General features: G+C 37.4%; 1 protein-coding gene across 2 annotated transcripts in view; it reads right to left on the bottom strand.

The window, feature by feature from the left end:
- Positions 1–24825, bottom strand: part of RAPGEF6 (Rap guanine nucleotide exchange factor 6) — a 171051-nt gene that overhangs the window by 105336 nt on the left and 40890 nt on the right. For both annotated transcript variants that reach the window (XM_063292322.1, XM_063292321.1), the window contains exons 2-5: positions 22561–22631; positions 21761–21817; positions 21338–21421; positions 10047–10116 (exon numbers count right to left, since the gene is read on the bottom strand). In XM_063292322.1, the coding sequence (XP_063148392.1) occupies positions 10047–10116; positions 21338–21421; positions 21761–21817; positions 22561–22631 (282 nt within the window). The remainder of the gene's footprint in view (positions 1–10046; positions 10117–21337; positions 21422–21760; positions 21818–22560; positions 22632–24825) is intronic.

A 24825-nucleotide genomic window follows, 5' to 3' on the forward strand; every position in this document is an offset into this window, starting at 1 on the left:
GAAAAATATTTTCATTACCTAGTCTTTCAAACAGGGATCTAATGAAGGTTCTGTGTTTTGTTGCAATTACTGTATGATTTAACTCTTGAAACCATTATTAGATAGCCACAAAGTTAGCAGATGCAGAAATAACTGATTTCAAAGGCTGAATTAAACAGGCACCTAAATGACTTTCACTGAAGTTAATGAGTCTTAAAAATGCAAATCTTTGAACAGATTGTATAAAACATAATAGTTATTTTAAGAATGTTCCATTTATGACAACAGCAATGAATTTACCTATTTATCAGAGAAGACACTGACCTTATTACAACATACAAGTGCTTTCGCTAGAAGACTATAAATATAAATATCTATTATGTAAATTATTCAAACAAATCATATAATTAGACTGTAGTAAGCTTTATTTACTACAGCAATAAAGCATCATTTTAGTCCATCAGAATACTCATTGTTTATTTAATTCAAAATACCATTGCAGATACGTCTATAGTTATCTTCAGGCTAGTTCTCATGCCATACAACATGCTGTCATAATGTCATGCAAGAGGCTATCCTAGTTGCTACAGCAGAGCCCAGATTTCAAAAGGAAATATGTACAAGGTTACGAAATACAGCTTACTGTACTTGACTCATCATATACATCATATGCTGTTGATTCTTTTACAAAACCTTTAAGAAAGGGTAGATAGACAACTATTAGAGATACTATTAAGGCTGTAACTCCTGTTTCAAACAAGGATTGAACTACATGAGTTGGGAAATCCCTTCTAACTCTGATTCTGTGCTTTGTGGGAAAATGCAGTAATTTCCAATTAATAATATCTTGCCTTGCAGGGAAAACCCCAATGCTCAAAAAAACATGAAATAACTCATAAGACCTTCCAAAAAATGCTCAGGTTGTGTGGGTGCGTGTATTTGCTCCTATTATTGTATATAGCATTTATCATAAGATCACTTTGTAATTTTCATACTGTCAAAGCAACCTTGTAGCACTATGAAAAAACACAAAGACACTCTTGAAAACATAATGATATGCAATGTTCTCATTCCATGTTCCTCTCATTCATGTCTTCATTAGCATACTTACATTTTATACGTTCTCCTATCCTCACCCTCAGCTCATATTTACTGACTTGTATTTGTTTACTGATTAGATTTACATCCCATCTTATTCAGGAGCAAAAGGTAGCATACAGGTAGGACCGCCTCTCCCTGAGAGTATCTGCCCCTCCTACCAGATTGGATAGGGTAGGCACACACCAGGTCCCTTCCCTGAAATCCTGCCATCTAGTGGGACCTCGGAAGCATGCCTTTTCCATGGCTGCCCCTACCTTATGGAACACCCCACTCCCAGGTAGTTCAGTAGCCCCACCACCCTTTTATCCTCTTGGAAGGTCATCAAGACCTGGCTTTTCACCCAGCTGGTGGGACAGAATGGGGATATCTGGAGCTGGTTGTTGGGCATCCCAAAGGAATGGCTGAGGCACCAGGTTTTTGTTTTTTGATTTTATGGTTTATGATTTTATAGTTACTGGTTTTATTGTTGTGAGCCACCCAGAGCTGTGCTTAAGATGGGCCACCATACAAATCTTTTAAATAAACACATACATACATACATGGCACTCTTTCCTCATATACAGTGGTGCTTAAAAGTTTGTGAACCCTTTTGAATGTTCAATATTTCTGCATAAATATGACCTAAAACTAGATAAAGGGAACCTAATTAAACAAATGAGTCAAAAACATTATACCTGTTCATTTATTTATTGCGGAAAATAATCCAAAAGTGTCGCAAAAGTATGTTAACCTCTATGATTATCAGTTCATTTGAAGGGGAAACGTATTTCAAGCAAGGGGGTGATAATCAGGTGTGAGTGTGGGAGTTCCTGACTTATCTCTGGGTATTCACTATCAAAGTCTGATCTTCACAACATAGGTATGTGGAAGTGGTTGATGGCGTGAACGAAGGAGATTTCTGAGGACCTCTGAAAAACAGTGGTTGATGCTCACCAGGCTGGAAAAGGTTACAAACTCTTTCTTTTTTAATATTTTTATTAAAGATTTTAACAATAGTAAAAAGACATACAAAATAAGATTAAGAAAATAAAGAGAAGAAAATAGAAAAAATAGAAAGTACAGAATAATAGAAAAGAAAAAGGAAAGAAAGAAAAAGATATTTAAGGAAGTGACTTCAGATCATCTTTACAGGAGTTACAAACACTCGTAATATCACTCCTCCCTCTTTGAAATTACATTACATATTTCACTTTTTCCCATATCCAATCCTTTTCAATTGGTAAATCAAAAAATTATTAACTCAGTTCTATCCATTTTCATTAAAAAGTCCATAAAGGGTTTCAGTATTTTGTAAAAGTACTTATTGTCTTATCTCTGATCAAACAAGTCAATTTTGTAATCCTTTCTCTTACTTAGTATTCTGGCACGATTAATCCTTAATTTGACATTAAGATGTTGTCACAGAACCTGATCTTCATCCATATATTCTTCCTCCCATCCTAAAAATACTTTTAAGGCTTCAACAGCCCTCTCCTTACTATTTTCACCAAGTTGTTCTATAAGGCCTCAAACAGGATTCTTTCTCCATTATTTGCATCTTTTTTCATCTCTTGACTAATATTTGAATTTCCTCTCTATTATTTGCATTTTATTTTCCAAAATTTCCACCTTGACTTTAATTTATTTCACCTCTCCACTCAGCTGTCCTGCCGATTCTTCAAAATTATTTTTCATCTTTTATCTCTTCTTTCAGACCTCTTTTAAATGACGCATTCACATAGGCAGTTATTCTGTTATTGTAGCTGTAATGTTCTTACCCAGTTACTCAAAGACCATTTGGAATGCCTCAACTGTATATATAATATATATTAAACTTATTACAGGAATAAAAACTAATACAAACTAAACTCAGAGAAAGACAGGAAAGTAAAAAGAGAGAGGAAAAATGCAAAGGAAGAAAAAGGAAAAAGAATAAGAGAAAAGAAAAGAAAAGAAAAGAAAAGAAAAGAAAAGAAAAGAAAAGAAAAGAAAAGAAAAGAAAAGAAAAGAAATATATAAAGAAGTGACTTCCAATCTTCATCACAAGTATAAACAAGTTTGGTAGCTCTTCAGCCCTGTATGGTCACAAACAGATATCTCTTCTTCCCATTACCCATCCATTATCTATAGGCAAATCCCTAAGACAGCAATCCTGGTGTCAACAAAAAGTCCGAAAAAAGGTTGCCAGAATTTCATAAAAGTATGTCTTATTTTAACCTTAATCAAATAAACCAACTTTATATTCCCTCCTATCTCTGACAATCTTAATCTTTAGTTCATTCAAATATTGTCATAGAATTTGATCTCTCTTCAATTCTTCCTTGTCCCATCACACAGGCTTTTTCGAGGCTTTAACAAGTCTCTTTGTAAATCTGATAAAAAGGCATTATCCAGGTCATTCTCTTGATTGCATTTGCATTTTCCTTTTAATTTTAAAAAATTCAGCCAGTTTCTTTTGTGTATATAGTAAAGAGTCCTTATCCGGGTCATTCTGTTGGCCTGTTATTTGTCTTTCCACTTTACATGCCTTCTGTCTTGTAATCCACACTTCTTTTTAATCCAATAATTCTGATTCTACTATTTCTGCATCAAGCAGGATTTTATTCACATCTGTTATTTCTTCATTATCCTTTAAATACAGTCTATCCATAGAAGCAAACATCGTTACTGATATTGTTGATATTGTGGCTACTAATTTCTGGCCGCATTCTTCAAAGATCTCCTTTAATATTTCAAATGTTCTAGTATTTTCTGTCATTTTATAAATCCCAATTCCTTTTTTTTCTTTTTGCCAAGAATCTTAGTACCCTCTTGCGTCCAATTTAAATCATAAGGACTTTAATCTCTGTTATGACTTACAGCAGGTAAAATAATTCTGGTTCCCATGAAAAGCTCTTTATTTTATATAGTTAGTTCCGAAATCTTATACTAAAGGTTTCAATATTCCAAATTTGTCCAGACCCTTAATTCATTGATAACTATCTTTGTTCCTGAAACCAGAGATTTTCCTTTTGGGACTAATGCTAGAAAAAAGTCATGGAATTTTGTTTTTATATAAGATAACTATAGTGAGATTATTATATGCTCAAAAGTGGAAAGGTTCAGCGCTATCCACAATGGAGGAATGGTTGGTGAAGATGATGGAACATGCAGAGATAATTAAATTGATTTCTTTGATTAGAGAAAAGACAACATCTATATTTATTGCTGACCCTTAGACGTTTTGCATAAAACAAAAAAAATGAACTTTTGATTTGTGGTTTCGATGATTAGAAAGTATTAGATAATAGAAAAAAGGAAGTTTTATTTCTAACCATAGAGTAAATGATAATTTTGTAAGCATACTTGTATTTATTGAAGAGAATATCTGTAGCTCAGGGTTGAACTGTGGAGTCCTCAGTGCTCTCTGAGCCTTGTTGTTTTCTTGCAGACGTTTCATTGCCAGACTAGGCAACATCTTCAGTGAGAAAAGGGAGTGGGGTTTGCTCTCTGTTTATATATAGTGGCTCTGTATATAAACAGAGAGCAAACTCCACTCCCTTTTCGCACTGAAGATGTTGCCTAGTCTGGCAATGAAATGTCTGCAAGAAAACAACAAGGCTCAGAGAACACTGAGGACTCCATACTTGTATTTGCTGCAAAGGAAATCTGAAGCTTCTTCTTTCTATTTCTTTTTATGTTTTATTTTTGCACCTTTGTCCTTTTGTTTCTTTCTCCCTTTTTCCTTTTTCTTTCTTTACTTTGTATTAGTTTTTGTTAGTTTTTATCTCCTTTTTAAAAATTTAATAACATTTATATATATAAAAGGTAACTTTCTTGGTTCAAAATTTTGTTTAGCTTTTTGCAATTTATTTCAAATTCTTTAAGTTCTTAAACTTTTAGTTAATTTTTCTTTTGTTCAGAAATGTAGACAGACTCGCCAGGTAGCTTTTCAAACTTGTCTTTCCAAAAATCTCTAATAGCCTTAAGATACTTAAATAGGCAATTTCTAAAAATAATTAGAAGCAAGGTTAGCAAACAGTGTCCTTTAAAAGGCTCCATTGTGGCTGCGAGCTTGATGATCAATCCCTTTGTCTCTCAGCACTCAAACCCGCAGGGGACCACTGTCCTGTGGTCTCCGCGTGAGGAACATCTGTCTGGAGCACATCTGGGCAATCTCCTGTCCTCTCCTTGTCTAGAGATGTTCTGAAGGACCAGTCTAATTCACTGGTTCTTCAGTCTTTGCTGAGGTCAATTCCACTCTCCCAGGAGATGTGTTCAGCTTGCCATGCCTCTACCAGAGCTCTTTAAATCGTTAAGTCTTTAGTCCCATTCAGCACACCATAGTTCTGTAGTCAGATGACTTTCCCTTATCTTCTGTTTTGCAAAACAGTCCAATCACTGTCCCCAATTAGTCCAAATAAAACTCTTTCCTACAGAGACATATATTGTTTACTTGTTTAAAAATACTTTAAAATCAGTAAATCCAAATTCAATTGTCCCCTAAGTCCATTTTAAAGTTTCTTAATTTAAACTTAATTTAAATTTTAAAAACAAGCGTTTTTTATTTAATCAGTTTTAAATCCTTTAAATTGTTCCTTTGCTATTATCTTTAATCTGAGATGGAAGCTTACTCACAGGTGGCTTGATCGCTCTGCTGCACTGAAGATCTCTCTTTAACTTTGAAATAATTGTCTTCCAAATGTGATGAAGAAAATGGGGGTTTTCACAAACCCAATGTCCTTTTACAGGCTCCCCCATGGCTGTGAGCTTGCTGTCTCTTCCTGGGCCCCTGCCACTCAGATTCATGAGAAGCCCACAGAACCTCTTTGGATCTTGCGGGTCTCCTCACAAGGAGCAGCCTTTCAGAGCACACATGGGCAATCTCCCAGCCTCTCCTTATCCAGAGAGGCACCACTGACCTGGGCTTAACACCTGGTCACTGGTCTTCACAACAGCATCCTCTCCACTGTTTGCTGTCTGCCATTTTTCTCCCATCCAGAAGAAAAGGTAATAAAACTATTTCCAAAGTGTTTGTACTCCACCAGTCCACTGTCAGGCAGGTAGTGTACAAATGGAGGCAATTCAACACCACTGTTACTCTCCCCAGGAGTGGTCAACCAACCAAGATCATAACAAGGCATGTAATATTCTAGAAGGCCTCAAAGAACTCAAGGAACTAAAAGCCTCTCTTGCAATGGTGAATGTCAGTGTTAATGTGACTACCATCAGGATAACACTGAACAACAATGGTGTGCATGGCACCGTTGCAAGGAGAAAGCGACTACTCTCCAAAAAGAACATCGATGCCACATGCAAAAGACTATGTGGGTAAGCCAGAAGGCTATTAGAAGAATGTTCTGCAGACAGATGAGACCAAAATACAGGTAGTCCTCGACATATGATCACAACTGGGACCAGAATTTCCATCACTAACCAATGCAGTTGTAAAGTGAGATGTCACGTGACCACATCATTTAGCGATGGCAATACCAGAATTCCCCATTGCCATCATTAAGCAAATTCCACCGGTCATTAGCCGAGGACCCACCCCAATCTGAGCCATTCTGGGCTTGATCCCTTCCAGCCCCCAGCCTCAGCAAAGTAAGGGACTACCTCTAACTCCCCTCACTTGCCTATCTTCACCCTATCTCTGCCCTTTTGGCTGCCCTACACCCTGCCTTGCAGAGCAGCAAGCAGCCCCAGAACCACACAGTTCTGGGGCTGCTTGCCATGGTACGGTTCAGGGGCTTCTTGGCACGCCATGGCTTTGGAGCTGAAAGAAACTTTGGAGGAAATAGGTTTTGCAGGAGGAAGGAGAAAGACTCACAAATGGCCAGCAGCTTCCAACATGAGCTGCAGACCACACACTAGAAATGCCCCTGGAGAGTCTGCAGGTGCTTCTGGCGTGCACTCTGCAGCTCACACTGGAAGCTGCTGGCCATTTGTGAGGCTTTCTCCTTCCCCCTGCAAAACCCCGGAGCCACAGCGCGAAGCCAAGCCCCAGGCCAGCGGTGCAGCACAAAGGGGCTTCTTGGTGCGAAGGGCCAGACTGGGCACACCTCATCAGCAGCAGGAGCAAGAAGATGGCGAAGGTCAGCTGGGGTGGCAGAGCACAGGGCAGCCTCGAAGTGCAGGGTGGCAAGGGCAGCTGGGGCTGGGCTGGGGCAGCTGAGGCTTCCAGGAGCAGCTTCATGCTGCACTGTGGCTCAGGGGCTTCTTGCAGCTCCAGAGCTGCAGCACGCCAAGAAGCCCCTGAGCCGCAGCATGGTAAGCAGCCTCAGTGCCACACAGTTCTGGGGCTGCTTGCCACCCCTCAGGCAAGGTGCAGGGTGGCCAAAAGGGCAAAGATGGGGGGCAGATAGGTGGGTAGGGAAGTTGAAGTGCCCCTGTGGTGCTAAGTGTGGGTGGGATACCAAGCACCCAAATTTTGATCACATGACTGCAGGGGGCGCTGCAATGGCCATAACTTCAGAGACCAGTCATAAGTCCATTTTTTTCAGCACCATTGTAACTTCAAATGGTCACTGTACAAATGGTCGTAAGTCAAGGACTACCTGTAGTATTTTTTGGCTTGAATGAAAACTGTTGTTTGGCAAAAGGCAAACACTGCATTCCAGCATAAGAATGCAGTGGCAGTATCATGGTTTGGGCCTGCATTGCTGCCTCTGGACTAGGACAGCTTGCCATCAATGATGGAACTATGAATTCTGAATTATACCAGCAAATTCTAAAGGAATATATCAGGGTATTTGTCCATGAACTGAAGCTCAAGAGAAAGTGGGTCATGCAGCAAGACAATGACCCAAAACACACAAGTCATACCACCAGCAAATGGTTAAAGCAGAAGAAAGTTAATGTTGTACAATGACCAAGTCAAAGTTCTAACCTTAAACCTATAGCAATGTTATGGAAGGACCTGAAGTGGGCAGTTCATGCAAGGAAGCCCACCAACATCCCTGAGTCGAAGCTGTTCTGTAAGGAGGAATGGGCTAAAATTCCTCCAAGCTGATGTGCAGGACTGATCAACAGTTACTGGAAATGTTTATCTGCAGTTATTACTGCCCAAAGGGGGCACACCAGTTACTGAAAGCAAAGGTTCACATACTGTTGCCACACACAAATATGTAACTTTGGATAATTTCCTTAATAAATAAATGAACAAGTATCATGTTTTTAAGTTATTTATTTATTGGGTTCTCTTTATCTAGTTTTAGGGTTTGTGTGGAGAACAGATCACATTTTAGGTCATATTTATGCAGAAATATTGAAAATTCAAAAGGGTTCTTTAAGTACAAACCTGTGAAGACAGATTGGACAAAGAGAAAAGGACTGGTCCAAATACACCAAGTGAACTTCTGTGGCTGAGAGCAGAATCAAACTTGGGTCCTTGATGCCAATCTATCACCTTAACCACTACACCAGACTTCTTTCCAGGTTTCTCACCCTCAGGTATTCAGAATTCTGACACATTCAGTCATCATTAGTCTGTTTTGTAAGTTCTACTTTTTTAGGAGATATAGATACACACACAGACATGTACACTCACCCCTATGTCTTATATTTGCCAATGCCAGTCTGTCATGTGGTTACATCACCATAGAGGAACAGGTTTGCTAATGGTATATAAAATCATTTTTCCCCAAGATTACTCGATCGCTTAATATATACTTCCAGATTCACTTCTAGTAGACTTTCTGATGAGGACTATCTGTCCAAAATCCACAAAATGCTGAAAACACCTTCAGTATCAAAATATAACTGTGAAAAACGAGGGGTCTAAGAATATTAATGAATCACACACTATTATTTTGTAGAATCCATCATTGTTTTCAGGGCCTTATGTGCCTACAGCGCAGCAAAATTCCAGAAGCTAAGCAATCTGAAAACGAAATATTAAGCATGGTTGTTACCAGAAAAGTAAACACAATGAATTGTTAGCAAGAACTATAGAAAGCACACCCACCTGCTTCCTTCAGATATTGCCAGAACTATGAAACTACAAACATAATAAAAAAAAGTTTTAAAAAGCCTTGTAAAAATATCTTTCCGTTAAATTCTGTAGAACGATGTTTTTTAGGTACTGCACGGGGTAGCCTATGCTACAAAAAACAACAAACAAGCTATTTCAGATGATGTTCTCTTTAAAAAAATAACGCTAACATCACATTGATTTTTAAAGATGTAAAACCTGTAGAATTAAGTGATAGAACTAAGTACTTCCTACCGTTCCACTTCATACAAACAATACTTTTCTTACATAATTTTTTTAGAGAGTATAGAACTGTATGAGCATATGCCTTTCCAGTATCACTGTAAGCAAGGAATATCCAAAATTCAAGAGATGATGAAACTCTTGGATCAATCAGTAATACAAGAACACCCTACATGGACCAGAAAGCTAAATGCTATAAAGAGGTCTGACCTAAAGAAAGAGGTCAAATCTTTGACAAATTAAATATTTGAAAGAATCAATATTTTTTGCTTCTATCTGCTTAATCTTCTCCAAGCTAAGCATACAAGCACATTTGCATAGTCCCTCTTAACTGACACTAAGATATGTAAAATAACAAGAAGCAAAGAAGTCACAAAATCTAAACTACATAAATCTGTAAACAAACAGAAATAATGACAGAAGAGAGAAAGATAAACATATTAGTTATCAGAGAAACTTCTCTGAAACTCTGTGGCTGGTGATTGGATTTGAGCCAGTAGCATAACACCATAACAACAAAACAAAAATGCTTTTCCAGGTACGGTAGCTAGATAGGAACACAGTGCAGGCCTCACGGAAAGCATAACATATACTCTGAAACACTGATATTGTATGTATGGTATATGTATTCCTTTAAAAATATTCAATGATGTAAGAAATTACTAATAGAAAATACAACGAATCAGTGAAAGGCACAGATTCACAAGAAAATTCTCTATGGCCATAGCCAGAGGAACACAGCATGAGCAGCTCCCTCTCCCTCAAGCAATTATTTTTAAAGAATGATCCTTACCACAATCATTTCCGAAGGTTCCAACACAATACACTCACAACCTCGTTTCCCTCCAGACTGCTTGCCAAAACTGAGGAGAAAAATGGGAAAGTGTAAACCCCACATTACCATAGGCAGTAATAAGCAAGCAGGACAGAAACAAAATTTAGTAATACTAAAGTATTGTGCAAAATAACAAGGTAGCTTGCATTATATCCTGTATCACTATTTGAAGGAGCAATATAACTTTTTGATGTATCATGTATCACATGTTTTATGCAGTTCATTAAAACATCCGTTTAGAAAAGTATCCAGAAACAGTATGCAAGATAAGGTTATATTTTATTTCTCAAAAAAAGGGGGACTCTGAGCAGTTTACAATAAGTTAATAAATTAAGCATTAAAAACAGTAATCAAATAAAACATAAATATAACTCAATACAATATAGAAATAAAAAATAAAAATCCAGATTGCTACAAAAGATTGTAAATATGAGGGGAACACTCTAAGGTGCCAGCCATCCCCAGGAATGACCTCCGCCCTCCCCACCCCAAGCACAGCGGCAGAATTTTCCAAAAGGCAGGAGCCACTGCAGAGAAGGCCTGTTTCCTGGACCCCGCCAAATGGAATTCTTTTACCAATGGGGTCCATAACATGCCCTCTCTGCATGAACAGGTAGAACGGGTTGAAGTCATGGGGATGTGCCTGTCCCTCAGGTAGCCTGGACCCATGCCATATATACTATATACTATGTACCATAAAAGTTTCAAAAAATGAAAAACAAAATAGAGGTAGCCACATTAATGAGAGCCAGTTTAGTGTAGTACTGTACTGTACTTAAGGCACTAGACTAAACACCGGGGGACTGTGAGTTCTAGTCCTGCCTGAGGCACAAAGCCAGCTGAGTAACCTTGGGCCAGTCTCTGTCTCTCTCTGTCCTAGGAAGGAGGCAATAGCAAACCTCTTCTGAAAAACCTTCCCAAGAAAACTGCAGGGACTTGTCTCAAAGGTACCAAAAAAAAAAAGTCATATCATATTAATATGTTGCAGCAAAACAAACAAAAAGTCTCATGGTGTTTTAAACATACTACAATATTACATCAGCTTTTATAGCTGCATTAGATGAGTGTAATTTTATTTAGAGGTACAGATATAGAAAACATGCCTTGTGGAATGGAGCGTATAGTGAGGTAAGAGGGAAATAAAGCAGACAGTAAGTGGCAGATCAAGTTTCTTCTTTTCCCTGCAGTCTCTGGGTACATCCCAGTAAAACAGCATCAGTAGTTTGGAAGATCCTTGGGGACAATTTTACTGGGTGGATGTGGCACAAGGAAAAGGTAAAGGATGGGTGAGCAGAAGTTGTTGTGAAACATGAGAATTAGATTAGAGCAGGGTTTCTCAACCAGGGTTCCATGAGAGATCACTGGGAGATCACAATTTATTTTAAAAATTATTTCAAATTCGGGCAATTTCGCATTAAAGAGGAAAGTTTCATTCTTTATTTTTAGTTTAAGAACATGTTTTAGTTTAAGAACAGGCCTACGCATGAAACAAATATAATTTTGTAACTTCTGGCCTATATTTGAGCCTGAATGTGCAGGGGTTCCCTGAGGCCTGAAAAACACTTCAAGGGTTCTTCCAGGGTCAAAAAGTTGAGAAAGGCTGGACTAGAGGATCATAAGAACATAAAATTTTCTGTTTTTAGGGAGGTGGGGGTAGTGGGAGAGACTGACTGACTCTGGTTTCAGATTTATATCCATTTTTGGCAAAAATGAGTTCTATTGGAAGCTCAAATTATATTCAGTTTATTCATCAAGGAGAAACAAGAAACAACTTTTGACACAAAGGAAGTATGTGAAATATGAAATAGACTAAAGACAAATTAAGTATGAAAGACATATATTAAAATATTATTAATATTTTGATTGCTGTATTCCAGCTTCATTTTTTCTGACATTTAATTAGTTGGAAATAGCCAGCTAATTATTTTCAGTTATAATATCAGAGCAGTGGGAAATAATACCCCAAACAATTCTATGATTATGCATATATTGTACAATTGACAGAAAATATTTTCCCACTTTTTTTTTTCTGTTTTTTGGGGGGGGTAAATTTTTTTATTGTATTTGAAACAAAGATAAAAACTACAGAAAACCAAAAAACTATAAACAAAAAAAGAAAAAGAAACTAAAAAGTGTCAAACACGAGAAAAAAGAATTTGAAGATTGCATACAAAGGTGACTTCCAACTTTCAACAGCAAGAATATACAGCAATTTCCATAATCAAATCCTTATTCTATATCAAACCAAGATCACACTATTTCTATAAATCCTTCCATTAACACATGTATTAATCACTAATACAATTACTCCTTCACTTTATATATAAAGAGAAAGTGTGTGCGTGTGTGTATTTCTAGTTCAACCTCCCTCCCCCTTAAAACACCATCTATTTAATTATTTCCTTCCTACCATTATTCTATATATTTCTGTCTACTATAATAAACATCAAATTTTAAAAATAAACAAATTGTCTGCCTTTATAATAAAACTACAACAATCTCAACCCTATTAAACCTGAAAGACAATATAAAATGTTATTATATTTTATTAATACCTTTTAAATCTTACAAATCAAAAATCCTGTAAATCTTAGTCCAAATCATTAAAAAAATGAAATCATAACAGCCTCATTATCAGTCCAATTACAAGTTGATTTTTCACCCCTCCTCAAAGTATACCAGGGCATTTACATATTTCCCTATTACATATAAGGCATTTTTTTTAAATAAAAGTCCAACAGCCTAACTGCCCATCTCAAAAATGCAGACTTCTCAGCAGAAAAAAAAAACTCCCCCATAACCTATTCTCTTCTTTCCCATAACACTGATTCAGACAGACATAACATTTCCCCAGCATGGCAACTCCCTGTGCAGTCTTAAACTCTCACAGTCATTTTAACCCCCTCAACACCAAACCACAGTCTTCAGCTGGCATTACTTCAATCTTACTAACAGTAGAAAAGTCCCCATCTTTACCAAAATCTTCACCATCCATCATAACATTTTCAGACAAATGACACATTTTAGCAACAATCTCTTCTCCAATGTCCTGAACACTCTGCAGAATAGCTTGACAGCACTCTGAAAGGATCTCGTTAAAAGCCTGCTTATGCTCACGATGGAACTTTAAAGAAGTCTTCTTTAAAATCTTCCATGCTTCAGGCAGCAGACTTCCGGTGGGATTGTGGTGGACTGAACAGCCCTGCCCATGAGCTCTGTGGGAAGATTTGGCATCGTGGCAGTTTTTTCGGGCACTGGCTGGCTTTTTCTGTTGCCCAAAGCGTTTCTCCAGAGTAAGGAAAAGCCTGGAAGTTGAACCATTTGTCCTCTAGATGGTGAGTTGTAGCCAGGAGATCATGGACAGCATGCGCGATCAAACGGTAAGACTTCACCGGGAGGCTGGGATTTCATCTTTTCCGAGCTGCGCTGCAGCCTCTTAAAGGGGAAGTAAGTCTTGCCTTCCCATTTCTAAAGCACCCAATTTATTTTTTAAATTTTGTACCCTAAGAGAAGCTTTCTACAGTAAGAACAAGTGGAAGAATCTGTTGGTGATTATTATTTTTGGATTATATTTTTAATTTTTTTTTAAAAAAAAGTTTTGGCTTGTTTTTCCATCTAAAGTGTAATGAGAGCTGAGAATATATAATTGTCTTTCCGTTACTATTTCTTGTACTGAATTTGAAGGATGGATTGTTTTCCTACACATTGGATTTGATGTTTTAAATTTTTAGCTTTCTGTTCACTTTCTCTGGGACTTGTTTGCTAGTACACTTTTCTTGTCAATTCCAGACAGAAGTTTTTTTATTAATTCATTAACTCCTATTTGTATGAGTCAACTATCTAGAGGGCACCATAATCCACTTTTTTTTTCTCTTCAATTGTGTCCAATTCTCAGAGACTGCCTGGACAAGTCCCTGAAGTTTTCTTAGCAAGGTTTTTCAGAAGGGGTTTGCCATTGCCTCCTTCCTAGGGCTGAGAGAAAGTGACTGGCCCAAGGTCACCCAGCTGGCTTTGAGCCTCAGGCGGGACTAGAACTCATGGTCTCCCGTTTCTAGGCTGGTGCTTTAATCACTACCCCAAACTGGCTGTATAATACTTATTATAGGTTTTCTTAAAAGGTTCTAGTTTCTAGAGTAAAAAGCACTTTGCAAAATAGTTACTTTTTTTTTCCAAATACTAAGAAAAAAGATGGAATCTGCCATCCATGCAACAAGACCATTTAAAATCCAAAAAAAGTGGGGAGGGATTGCCAAAAATTGCTATCAGAGGTACAGATATGTTTAAGAAAGAGGTTTGATGAAACTACTCCAAGAATGTTTTGGATAAATCTTTATCATGATGATTGTGATCAGTATAAAGCAGGAAAAAGCATAGCTAGCAAGGTCAAATTCCCATGTTTATAATACATCATATAGAATATGTAGCCTTTAAGTGTATTAACTATCTTGAACTTACATATATTACTAGGTTACCCTCTTCATAGCGAAATGCAGGAAGTGATTATTGTGTTGAAAAAGAGTGCTAAAAGATTACTAAGACAAGAATGACATTCGATATCTGCCGGAGCCACGTATTCCAGTCAATATAAATGCAACACATTATTCAGAAATAATTTTGCAGTAATTTAAACATGAAATAAATGAAAGCAAATGAAACAAATTCCTCTATGACCTATTTCTTGAGTGTTTCAGGATAAGATGCAGATATATAAGATGCTGTAAACTAGTAAGAGATAAAATAAGAGTTTTAAAAACTCCGTATTCAAATTGGACTTGGTGCAAAATTGATAGATCACATCATAGTGGCTCCAACTAAAGGCTCCAAAATTATCGGAACAGCTATCCACACCACATGAATGGCTATTCTGACATTTTATCATCCAACTTAGACTTTGTATAAAAGGATTTGCAACAGGGCATTGTACACGTGTAATACTTGTTTTCTGAAGGAGATTGAGAATATGATACAAGCATGGGACTGTAGAATCTGCTTTCAATAAATCAAGACCAGTTTATTTATTACAGTTCCACATCACTCAAGAATCAGAGTTCTCTTTGTGGTATATAAACAAATTTAAAATCTAACACACAAACAGTAGTGATAGCCATACATTTCAGAGTTAATTGCACAAAATTAGAAACAGTATTATTCCACTACAAGAAAGATGATAGCAAAATGGTAGAAAATAGGCCTGTGCAAAACATTCAAAAAGGGTGCTTTGCTAATAAGCTCACTGGAATGAGCAAAATGCTTCTCCCCAAAATGATAAAGCAGCCACATCCTCTAAAAGGCTTGGTATGCTGTTCTGAAGGCTTTCCTCAGCTGTCTGCACATGTGCATGCATGCCCAGCTGTTGTGCTTCACTGGCAGTCCCAGCAAAAATATGACCTATGCATCCATGTTTGCACGTGCACATACACATGCACACAAAGTTAAAAAAAAAAAAAAGCTATAAAAGTTGCTGCACCAAGTCTTCCAAAGTACTGTTGCCTTAACACTTTGAGGACACATGCTTACTTGTGCCAGCATGCTTTGCAAAGGATTAGAGTGGTGTGCATTCTAATGCTTTGCAAAACCCTAACAGAGAACACACACTGCATGCAGTAGCTCCAACATTTAATTCTCATCACCTTCCAAATATTATAAAACACCTCTGTTGAAAATCTGGAGAGATGCAGCAGGCAGAACAGCTGAATCAAGATCTATTTCAGTATAGGACACTTCCAGAAAATGTTAATATCAGCAATATTACTTTGTTTTAATGTTAAAAGAAAAAAATGTGAGCTAAATCTTCTTGTTAAACAATTATAATCAGAAACACTCTGTTGACTCTTCGGAAATGCTCTCTGAAGTTCTTTTTTTTTTCCCTTTCCCCAAGTAAAAGATCGCATACACTCTTGCATCAGTGCCTCTTTGGCCTACTAGTCCCCTTTTCGGGAGAGATGGGTGGTGATAGAAATTTGAAATATATATAAATAAATAAAAATACTCAACCAACATTTTATTTATTTCTTTTATTTTTGTCCCACCTTTATTATTTTTATAAATAACTCGAGGCAGCAAACATACCTAATACTCCTTCCTCCTCCTATTTTCCCCACAACAGCAACCCTATGAGGTGAGTTGGGCTGAGAGAAAGTGACTGCCCCAAGGTCACCCAGCCGGCTTTCATGCCCAAGGTGGGACTAGAACTCACAGACTTCTGGTTTCCAGCCTGTTGCCACTTCACTTCTACTTTAAGGGAAATTCTCACAGATATTCATGTAGAACAATTATTTTATGCATGCTTACACATTAAGCAGAATGCATTTGTCAAACTTGAAAAATTCTCTCCATTTCCTGTTGCTGTACCCCCTGCAAATTTAAAACTCCTTTTGATGTGCTTGGAAAATTGTATTTCTTATCTCCTGTCCATGGTACCACAAGCCAAAACCTAAAGCTTCTCTTTTTCCTCGTATTTGACAATTATCAGAATAGTCATGACCTCAAAATATTCAGAAATATTCTTAACTCTCCTTACATGCACTATGTGTCTGAAATATTCCTGTTCAAGTCTGTGGACTATAAAGGACATCCCAAAATCTTTATCTTTCTTTCCTGTAAGTACTTCATAGTTGATCTGGAGGTATAGCTCAGATCACTGTCTTGCTGAAATATCCAACTTCTTCTCAGCTTTAATTTCTTCACTGACTATGCAATATTAGCTTGAAGACCAGGAGAAGTATCTGCTAGAACTGGTCAGATCTACAAAACACAATTCATATATCTATACAAATGATCTGCTGAAAAAAATTAGCTGACATTGGAGTAGTTCTCCATAGTATTCCCTTGCTTGTACAGTTAAGATCTGCATGAAACAGTACTCAGAGGAAAACTTCTCAAAACTCATCGTAAGTGACATCATAAAAGAAAGTCTTGATAAGCCTGAAGTATTTTGAAACAGAATGTTTTGGACTGATGGAACTAAAATTGAACTATTTGATCAGAACCACAAAATGTACATTTGAGGAAGAAAGAGCAAAGCATTTAAGAAAATAACACCTCCAACGCCATTAAGCAGAGGAGTCGCTCTATTATGCTTAGGGATTGTGTGGCAGCCAAAAGTATAGGAATTAATTATGTGGGTAGAAGAAAGAATGGATTTAACTAAACGTCAAAATATACTTGAAGCTGCATAGTCAGTGACAGAACTGACGCTGAAAAGAGGGAAGAGATGCTAACAATCCAGAAGAGGTTTTGTGAATATGGCAAAAGGATAACAGATAATACATAAAAAGCAGAACTATTCAACATACTGTATATTTTAGCTCAGAATATTCTGATAAGAGTGTTATTTATTGCACCAGGAAATTATCAAGAGTTGGTTAAAGAAGCAGGATTCCTGCCTGACCTTACTGGGAACTAAACAGGGATGATCTACTGCTATTTCTATTGCTATTTCTGCAATTCTGTGGAAATGAACACCTTGTAAATCCAAGAGGTAATCTCTTTCTTCCTCTTCCTCCTGAGCAATCTTCTTTCAGACAGCACCCCCAGATCTGACTTTTAGTGAAGTAGTTTGAGAGCTGAGAAATGAGGGTTCAAGAAACAAATTATCGACTTTCCCTTGTTAAATTGATACTTTGGCTGAAACTCCAGTTCAAATGGGAGATATACCGAGAGCTCTTTAAACTTCCAAAATTTCCTCTGTACTCACTAGGATGTAACTAATTTTGAGACTCTGTTGATGGTACAAGTAATAAATTACTGCATTTTAGAACATGTTGATAGAAGTTGATAACATGGAAGAAAGACATTAAGTAGTTAAAAGGCAAAGCTGAGAATGAGGCAAGTAAGAACATGACTGCAGCTACCCAAGACAAAGTGAGATACAAAGAGCTGGTGGCCTGCCAAGAAGCACTGGACCAGATCCAAGGTCAAGCCAGCAGGAAAAAAAATAACCTTCTAAATGTTGCTGGTCTAGAACATAAACTTTGGCAGAAATAATAAGACATTCTAATTTTTAGAAGTGGATTCTATTACTGAACAATGTTATCCCCAAGAGGTTTAATGAAGACATTTTGTTTGGACCTCTGTCTTTCACTTTAAGAATGCTGTATTTACAGCGCACATTGCTCATTTGCAGTACAGGACACTACTACCCCCTGCCACCGTCAGTTTTGCAGAGCATGGACACCGCAAAAGATAAAACAATGCTGAGCCTTGCCTTTGTGGGAGACTTTTCTGTTTTTTTATTTTCTTTTACAATACAGGAGAGCATATGCTACATAGTTCAAGGCATGCTCATATTTCTTGTAAATAATTATTCTCATGGTTGTTACAACAAAGCTCTCCTTTTTTGATATCTGATTTCTACAAACATAAAAAGTTTTTTTAACAAATAAACTTTTTGATTACTTGTATCTGTATTTGGAGGATATTCTATTTTAGAATTGTACTGAATTACTTTGAATAACAACCCTTTTGATATGGTATAAATTAAATTTCTGGATCAAGTGATAGAAACCAAGGTATGTTCACATAAAAATAAACTTGTACACAAAGAAGTGGGGCAAACCCTCTTGACAATTTTTCCAGGCAAATGTACGACAAATAGATTAACCTTATGAAGAATATGTAAATAAGAGAAACCTAGAACTGGTTAACACCTTGTAGTAAGATATAATGTGATTTACTTGATTTTGGCTTAGCATATGTATAAACTGTAATTTAGTCAAAAACCATGATTAAGTGAGCCATGATTTAGCACAATATATGAACCAGGAAAGAAAGAAAACCTGAAATACTCACAATTATCTGTTAGATTCAAAAGGTTACACTAACAAACAGCAACAGCAGCATTTTACAAAATGAGATAAGAGGTTATTTTACCATAATGTGAATGAATGATTCAATAATTACAATACATACTATTTAAGTTACTATTAAAAAATAATAAGCTTAATCTTTTTAGTTCTACTGACTTTAGCTCAAAAATATTATCAGTAGCCTTAGCCTTTTAATAGCATTCACTTTAAAAAACTACAAACAAATACCAATTTAAAGCAAATCCTTTTTCTCCTTTTTAAAACTGAACTGCATACACACATACCAAACACATTATTCTCTTTTCGGGCAAGCTATGTTATGGAAAGGACCACTTAATGGTTTTTTGTAAGATAAGGAATAAGTAGACGAGATCACTAATCTGAACCAAAACACAACACTAAATTTTTGGTGTATTTTGCTGGTAGGCCATAAGCACAATCAAAGCCCAGTTTTACCCCAAGCAGACCCATGCCATTCTAGGCATACTACTCTAATCTAGAGACTATTTTGTAAGCAACATTGTTGTTGTTTATTCGTTCAGTCTCTTCCAACTCTTTGTGACTTCATGGACCAGCCCACGCCAGAGCTTCCTGTCAGTCGTCACCACCCCCAGCTCCCCCAAGGTCGAGTCCGTCACGTCTAGAATATCATCCATCCATCTTGCCCTTGGTCGGCCCCTCTTCCTTTTGCCTTCCACCTTCCCCAGCATCAACATCCTCTCCATGGTATCCTGTCTTCTCATTACATGGCCAAAGTACTTCAGTTTTGCCTTTAATATCATTCCCTCACGTGAGCAGTCTGGTTTTATCTCCTGGAGTATGAACTGGTTTGATCTTCTTGCAGTCCAAGGCACTCTCAGAATTTTCCTCCAACACCACAGTTCAAAAGCATCTATCTTCCTTCGCTCAGCCTTCCTTATGTTACTACGGGGAACACCATTGCTTTAACTATGCGGACCTTTGTTGTCAGTGTGATGTCTCTGCTCTTCACTATTTTATTGAGATTTGTCATTGCTCTCCTCCCCAAAATTAAATGTCTTCTGATTTCCTGGCTGCAGTCAGCGTCTGCAGTAATCTTTGCGCCTAGAAATACAAAGTCTATCACTGCCTCTACATTTTCTCCCTCTATTTACCAGTTATCAATCAAGCTGGTTGCCATAATCTTGGTGTTTGTTTTTTTTGAGGTTTAGCTGCAAGCCAGCTTTTGCACTTTCTTCTTTCACCTTCATCATAAGGCTCCTCAGTTCCTCCTCGCTTTCAGCCATCAAAGTGGTATCATCTGCATATCTGAGATTGTTAATGTTTCTTCCAGCAATTTTAACTCCAGCCTTGGATTCCTCAAGGCCAGCACGTCGCATGATGTGTTCTGCGTACAAGTTGAATAGGTAGGGTGAGAGTATACAACCCTGCCACACTCCTTTCCCAATCTTAAACCAGTCCATTGTTCCGTGGTCTGTTCTTACCATTGCTACTTTGTCGGTATACAGATTCTTCAGGAGGCAGACAAGATAACTTGATATCCCCATACCACCAAGAACTTGCCACAATTTGTTATGGTCCACACAGTCAAAGGCTTTAGAATAGTCAATCAAACAGAAATAGATGTTTTTCTGAAACTCCCTGGCTTTTTCCATTATCCATCGGATATTGGCAATTTGGTCCCTAGTTCCTCTGCCTTTTCTAAACCCAGCTTGTACATCTGGCAATTCTTGCTCCATGAATTGCTGAAGTCTACCTTGCAGGATCTTGAGCATTACTTTACTGGCATGTGAAATAAGTGCCACTGTTCGATAGTTTGAACATTCTTTAGTGTTTCCCTTTTTTGATATGGGGATATAAATTGATTTTTTCCAATCTGATGGCCATTCTTGTGTTTTCCAAATTTGCTGGCATATAGCATGCCTCACCTTGACAGCATCACCTTGCAAGATTTTGAACAGTTCAGCTGGGATACCGTCATCTCCTGCTGCCTTGTTATTAGCAATTAACCTTTCCTTGATCTCTTCTTCTTCGGTTAGGTCCTTGCCATCTTTGTTTTTGATCATACCCATTTTTGCCTGGAATTTACGTCCAATGTTTCTAATTTTCTGGAAGAGGTCTCTTGTCCTTCCTATTCTATTGTTTTCTTCCACCTCATACTCTGGCCCAAATGCAGACAATTCAGAACTAAATGCAGTGTACAGATACGTACATGTTTTATTATATGTTATAATCCTCTGATGGTCTATGATTGTAATAAAGATTTGATTAGATTTGATGTTATAATCCATTCTTTTCAACTAATCATTGTCTGTGACGTTCCCTAGAATTGTAAGAAATAGATTAAGCATACAAACTATTGAAACTGGACTTGTTTTCTCACTGTACATTATGTGTATTTAACTGGGTTCTCAAGCTTACTTGCTTTTCCTTATCATAAAGAAACACTGATTTCTTACATACCTGCAGGGTGGCAAAAACATAGAATCCTTCATAAGCACAGATCCAGAAAGAAGAATATACCAGCATCTTGCAATAGTATCTGAGCTAAAGAGAAGAAACAAATATGCATAAAGTGCTTCTTATATCAAGAACTCCTTCAAGCTTGTTTTCCTATTTACTATGCTATCTTGTTCAAATTTACACATGCAGAAGAAAGGCTCTCAAATCCTGAATGAGTGATAAAACTTGCAAAACATGAGTTCTATCCCAGATCTTTGAGTGTAGATCATAAATGCAATTTTGTAGATAGTCTAATTTCTTTAGATCTATTATTAGGATAATAAAATGAACAGTATATGCATTATAAAGATCTAGATGAATTTTTTGATACCAGATATGTTACACCTTATTTTTTCATTTAAGGTAATGATTAAATGCACTTACCAAAATAAAACTTGATTTCCGTCATATCTTTTATACCGTGCACTGGAAGTCATAATTCTGAGAACAAAAATTTAATCATCATCACATAACATTCATATCCTACTATGGATAATTGTACAGAATTCACTGAGAAACTCAATTGTTATACAAATAATCAGTACATACAAAAGCCATTATGCCTATAGTTCGAAAAGCAAGGCTGAGAAAATTCAGGCAGAAATCCACGGTCCTTCTAGTCTGCCTAGAAGGAATTCAATCTTTAGAATCCCGAACAATTTTAAATAATTTCTATATCAGATTTTGTAATATTTCAGTTTCTTAAAGGTTCATGCAAAAAGTCTCATCTAGAAGACAGGAGACTTCTTTTGTACCTGAAAAATTATAACTATCCACCATAAAATGCAAATACAGAAGTCCTACTTCTTTTCCAATGAGTCCTGCAGTACATTATAAATGTCCAGAAATAAGCCCCGCTGATTCTGGCCAATTCGTTTCCAGAACTGGGGAGAGAGATTTTTTTGTTTTGTTTTTAATTTCAATCTTCTCTGTAGTTGTTTACTCCTTGTTGTATTCCATACTTTGGAAAACTTCCAAAAACTTTTTTAAAAATTATAATGCATATTGTGTATTGTGTAATACTTGTTTTTTTTCTCTTCCCTTAAAAGAACATTTTAAAAGTAACTATTAAAATAAGTTACATTACACATCAAGGTATTCATGCTATGCAAACCTAACTGAATAAAATGGACTTTGTAGTAGTATATCTAAACATCCCATTTCCATCGACTAGCCACCCTTACCTTAACTGATGCTCCCTGAGATGAGATAATATATCCATTCCATGAAGATAGTAATAGATAGTATTTAATTCCTGAAAAAAACCAACAATAACATGATGTTAATCCTTGCAATTTTGAGCAAGAAATGGAATGTCAATCTAGGAACAGAAAAGGCAACAGTTTTTCCTGGTGCTGCAACAGTGTACACATAACAGGCTGAAATAGGTTAACAGAGTATGTTCTTGAGCACTTGGAATTCTCGTCTCTTCCTTTTTACTACAATTTCAGGATATAAACTAAAAAAAAAACTGATTTCCAATAACAAATTGAATCATAAAAGTTTCTCTGCTCCACAGGATAATTGAGATAGTACTATAATGAGGGACTAACCCAAGTATTTTGTATTCTTTGCTTCTGGAAACAATGGTGAGATATAAGATATTAAAAACACTGATAGAGAAACATAACTGAGAATGAGCCAATAATTTCAAAGTATGAACAACAGGGGAAAAAAAAGAACCATTAAAGGCTTCTTAATCAGTATTTGGTTGCTATTGGTGAAACCTTGCTTTGAGTTCTTCATCATGGCCATATTAAGGTGCTTTCCTCTGATCTATCAGCAGAGTCAGGAGAAAAATATGCTGGCAGAATTTGTGCTGTCCTGGCAGCTAAACTCTAACCTCCCTCAATAACAAGGCTTAGAAGTGGCCCCATACATACAGCTTTACTCTCTCACAACTTAAAGGTAGTTTTGGTAGATTCCCTTGGCTTTGCTTTTCCTCCAACCCGGTGTTAGCTGCCAACAGGACAAACCACCACGCAATCAGTTTCAATGAAGTGTGGTGGGGTGGTCTTGGATGAGTGCAGGTGGTGGGTGCCTGTGTGATTAGGAGTGGATTCTGGAGGGAAGTGGGATGGGATAGCATTCCTCAGTTACTTGGACAGATGGGGAAACTTGCAGAACTCTTTGTCGATTTCACCCCAGCTTCGGCAGCAATGAAGGACAGTGCTGGCGGTTAGTGGTGGTGGGCAGCAGCATGCTGGAGATATCCCATATACATGCAAGATAGTGCTGGAGCAGGAAAAAAATGGCACCATCTCCCTTTCAAAGTAATGAAAACATTCAAAAGCAGTGCCATGCAAAAATGGATCTGGCATAAACAGCAGAAAAACTGCAATGCAGTCCCTTGGGACAGAATCAAAAAAACAACTCTCACAGTTTAAATCAACTTGCAGCCCTATATTTTTTTACAGACAGGTCTACTGATCTTTTGAAAAACTAGTGAACATGTGATTAATACCGGTCTAGTGATCTTCTGGACAGCTGGTATACCAGGGTATATGAGCAATTCACACAGTGCCTGAATGGTGCTTTGCCAAGAATGGTTCAGGCATTACAGGGAGGTGACCAGGGGCTGGGTCAGGACAGTGGTGAATTTTCAACACTCTTCCTGTTCCTATTGAACATCTACATGAAGCTGCTGGGCAAGGTCATCCATCAGTACTAGGGTCAAGTATCCACAGCATAGTGCTGATACCCAGTTTCACATTTCAACCTCAGGCAAAAAAGTGATTCCATCGAGGTGCTGCCCCAGCATCTGGATATCGTTAGGGTCTGAAAAGGTAGGAACAGGCTTAGGATTAATCCCAGCAAGATGGAAGTGGGCTTTGGTTCAGAAGACAGCCAGTTCCACAGAAAGGGCATCTTTAATTCTGACTGCACCATATCCCCATGTACACAGCCAACCCTTCACGGCATCATCTCCAAGATCATGAATGAGGTGATGCGAACTATTTGTACGTCAGAAGACAACAGAAAACATTGTTTTAAAAGTGCAACAGCTGAGGACAAATTGAGGCTTCCTCATCAGGACACATCATCTAAAAACAGTTGGTGGGTTGTCATTATGCTATAGTTAGAAGAATGTGTAGATGAGCTCTCATTTAGGTACGTGAGGCAAAACTGTGAAACCTTCCACGGTCTTTGTAAAACCCATTAAACTCTCACTGGAGAATCCCTTAGACTGCCTGAGTTGCAACACTGCTCCCTCTTAGACAGAAAAGCAATGCAACACAAGGGAATTTTACAAGTGTTAAACCCAGCAACCAAGCTGTATTGAGTCAGGGACAGAATCAATTCTTAATGACCAATTTAACATTATGTCAAACAATATCACACAGTAAACAACATAATCCTATGCTATCAGCATGGAACTTACTTATTTCCCAGACTGAGAACCCACCCACATCTATGGACTCTGGGTGGCTAACAAAATGTGAAAAGTA

This window comes from Candoia aspera, chromosome 2, assembly GCF_035149785.1.
Source record: "Candoia aspera isolate rCanAsp1 chromosome 2, rCanAsp1.hap2, whole genome shotgun sequence".
Classification (NCBI taxonomy): Eukaryota; Metazoa; Chordata; class Lepidosauria; order Squamata; family Boidae; genus Candoia; species Candoia aspera.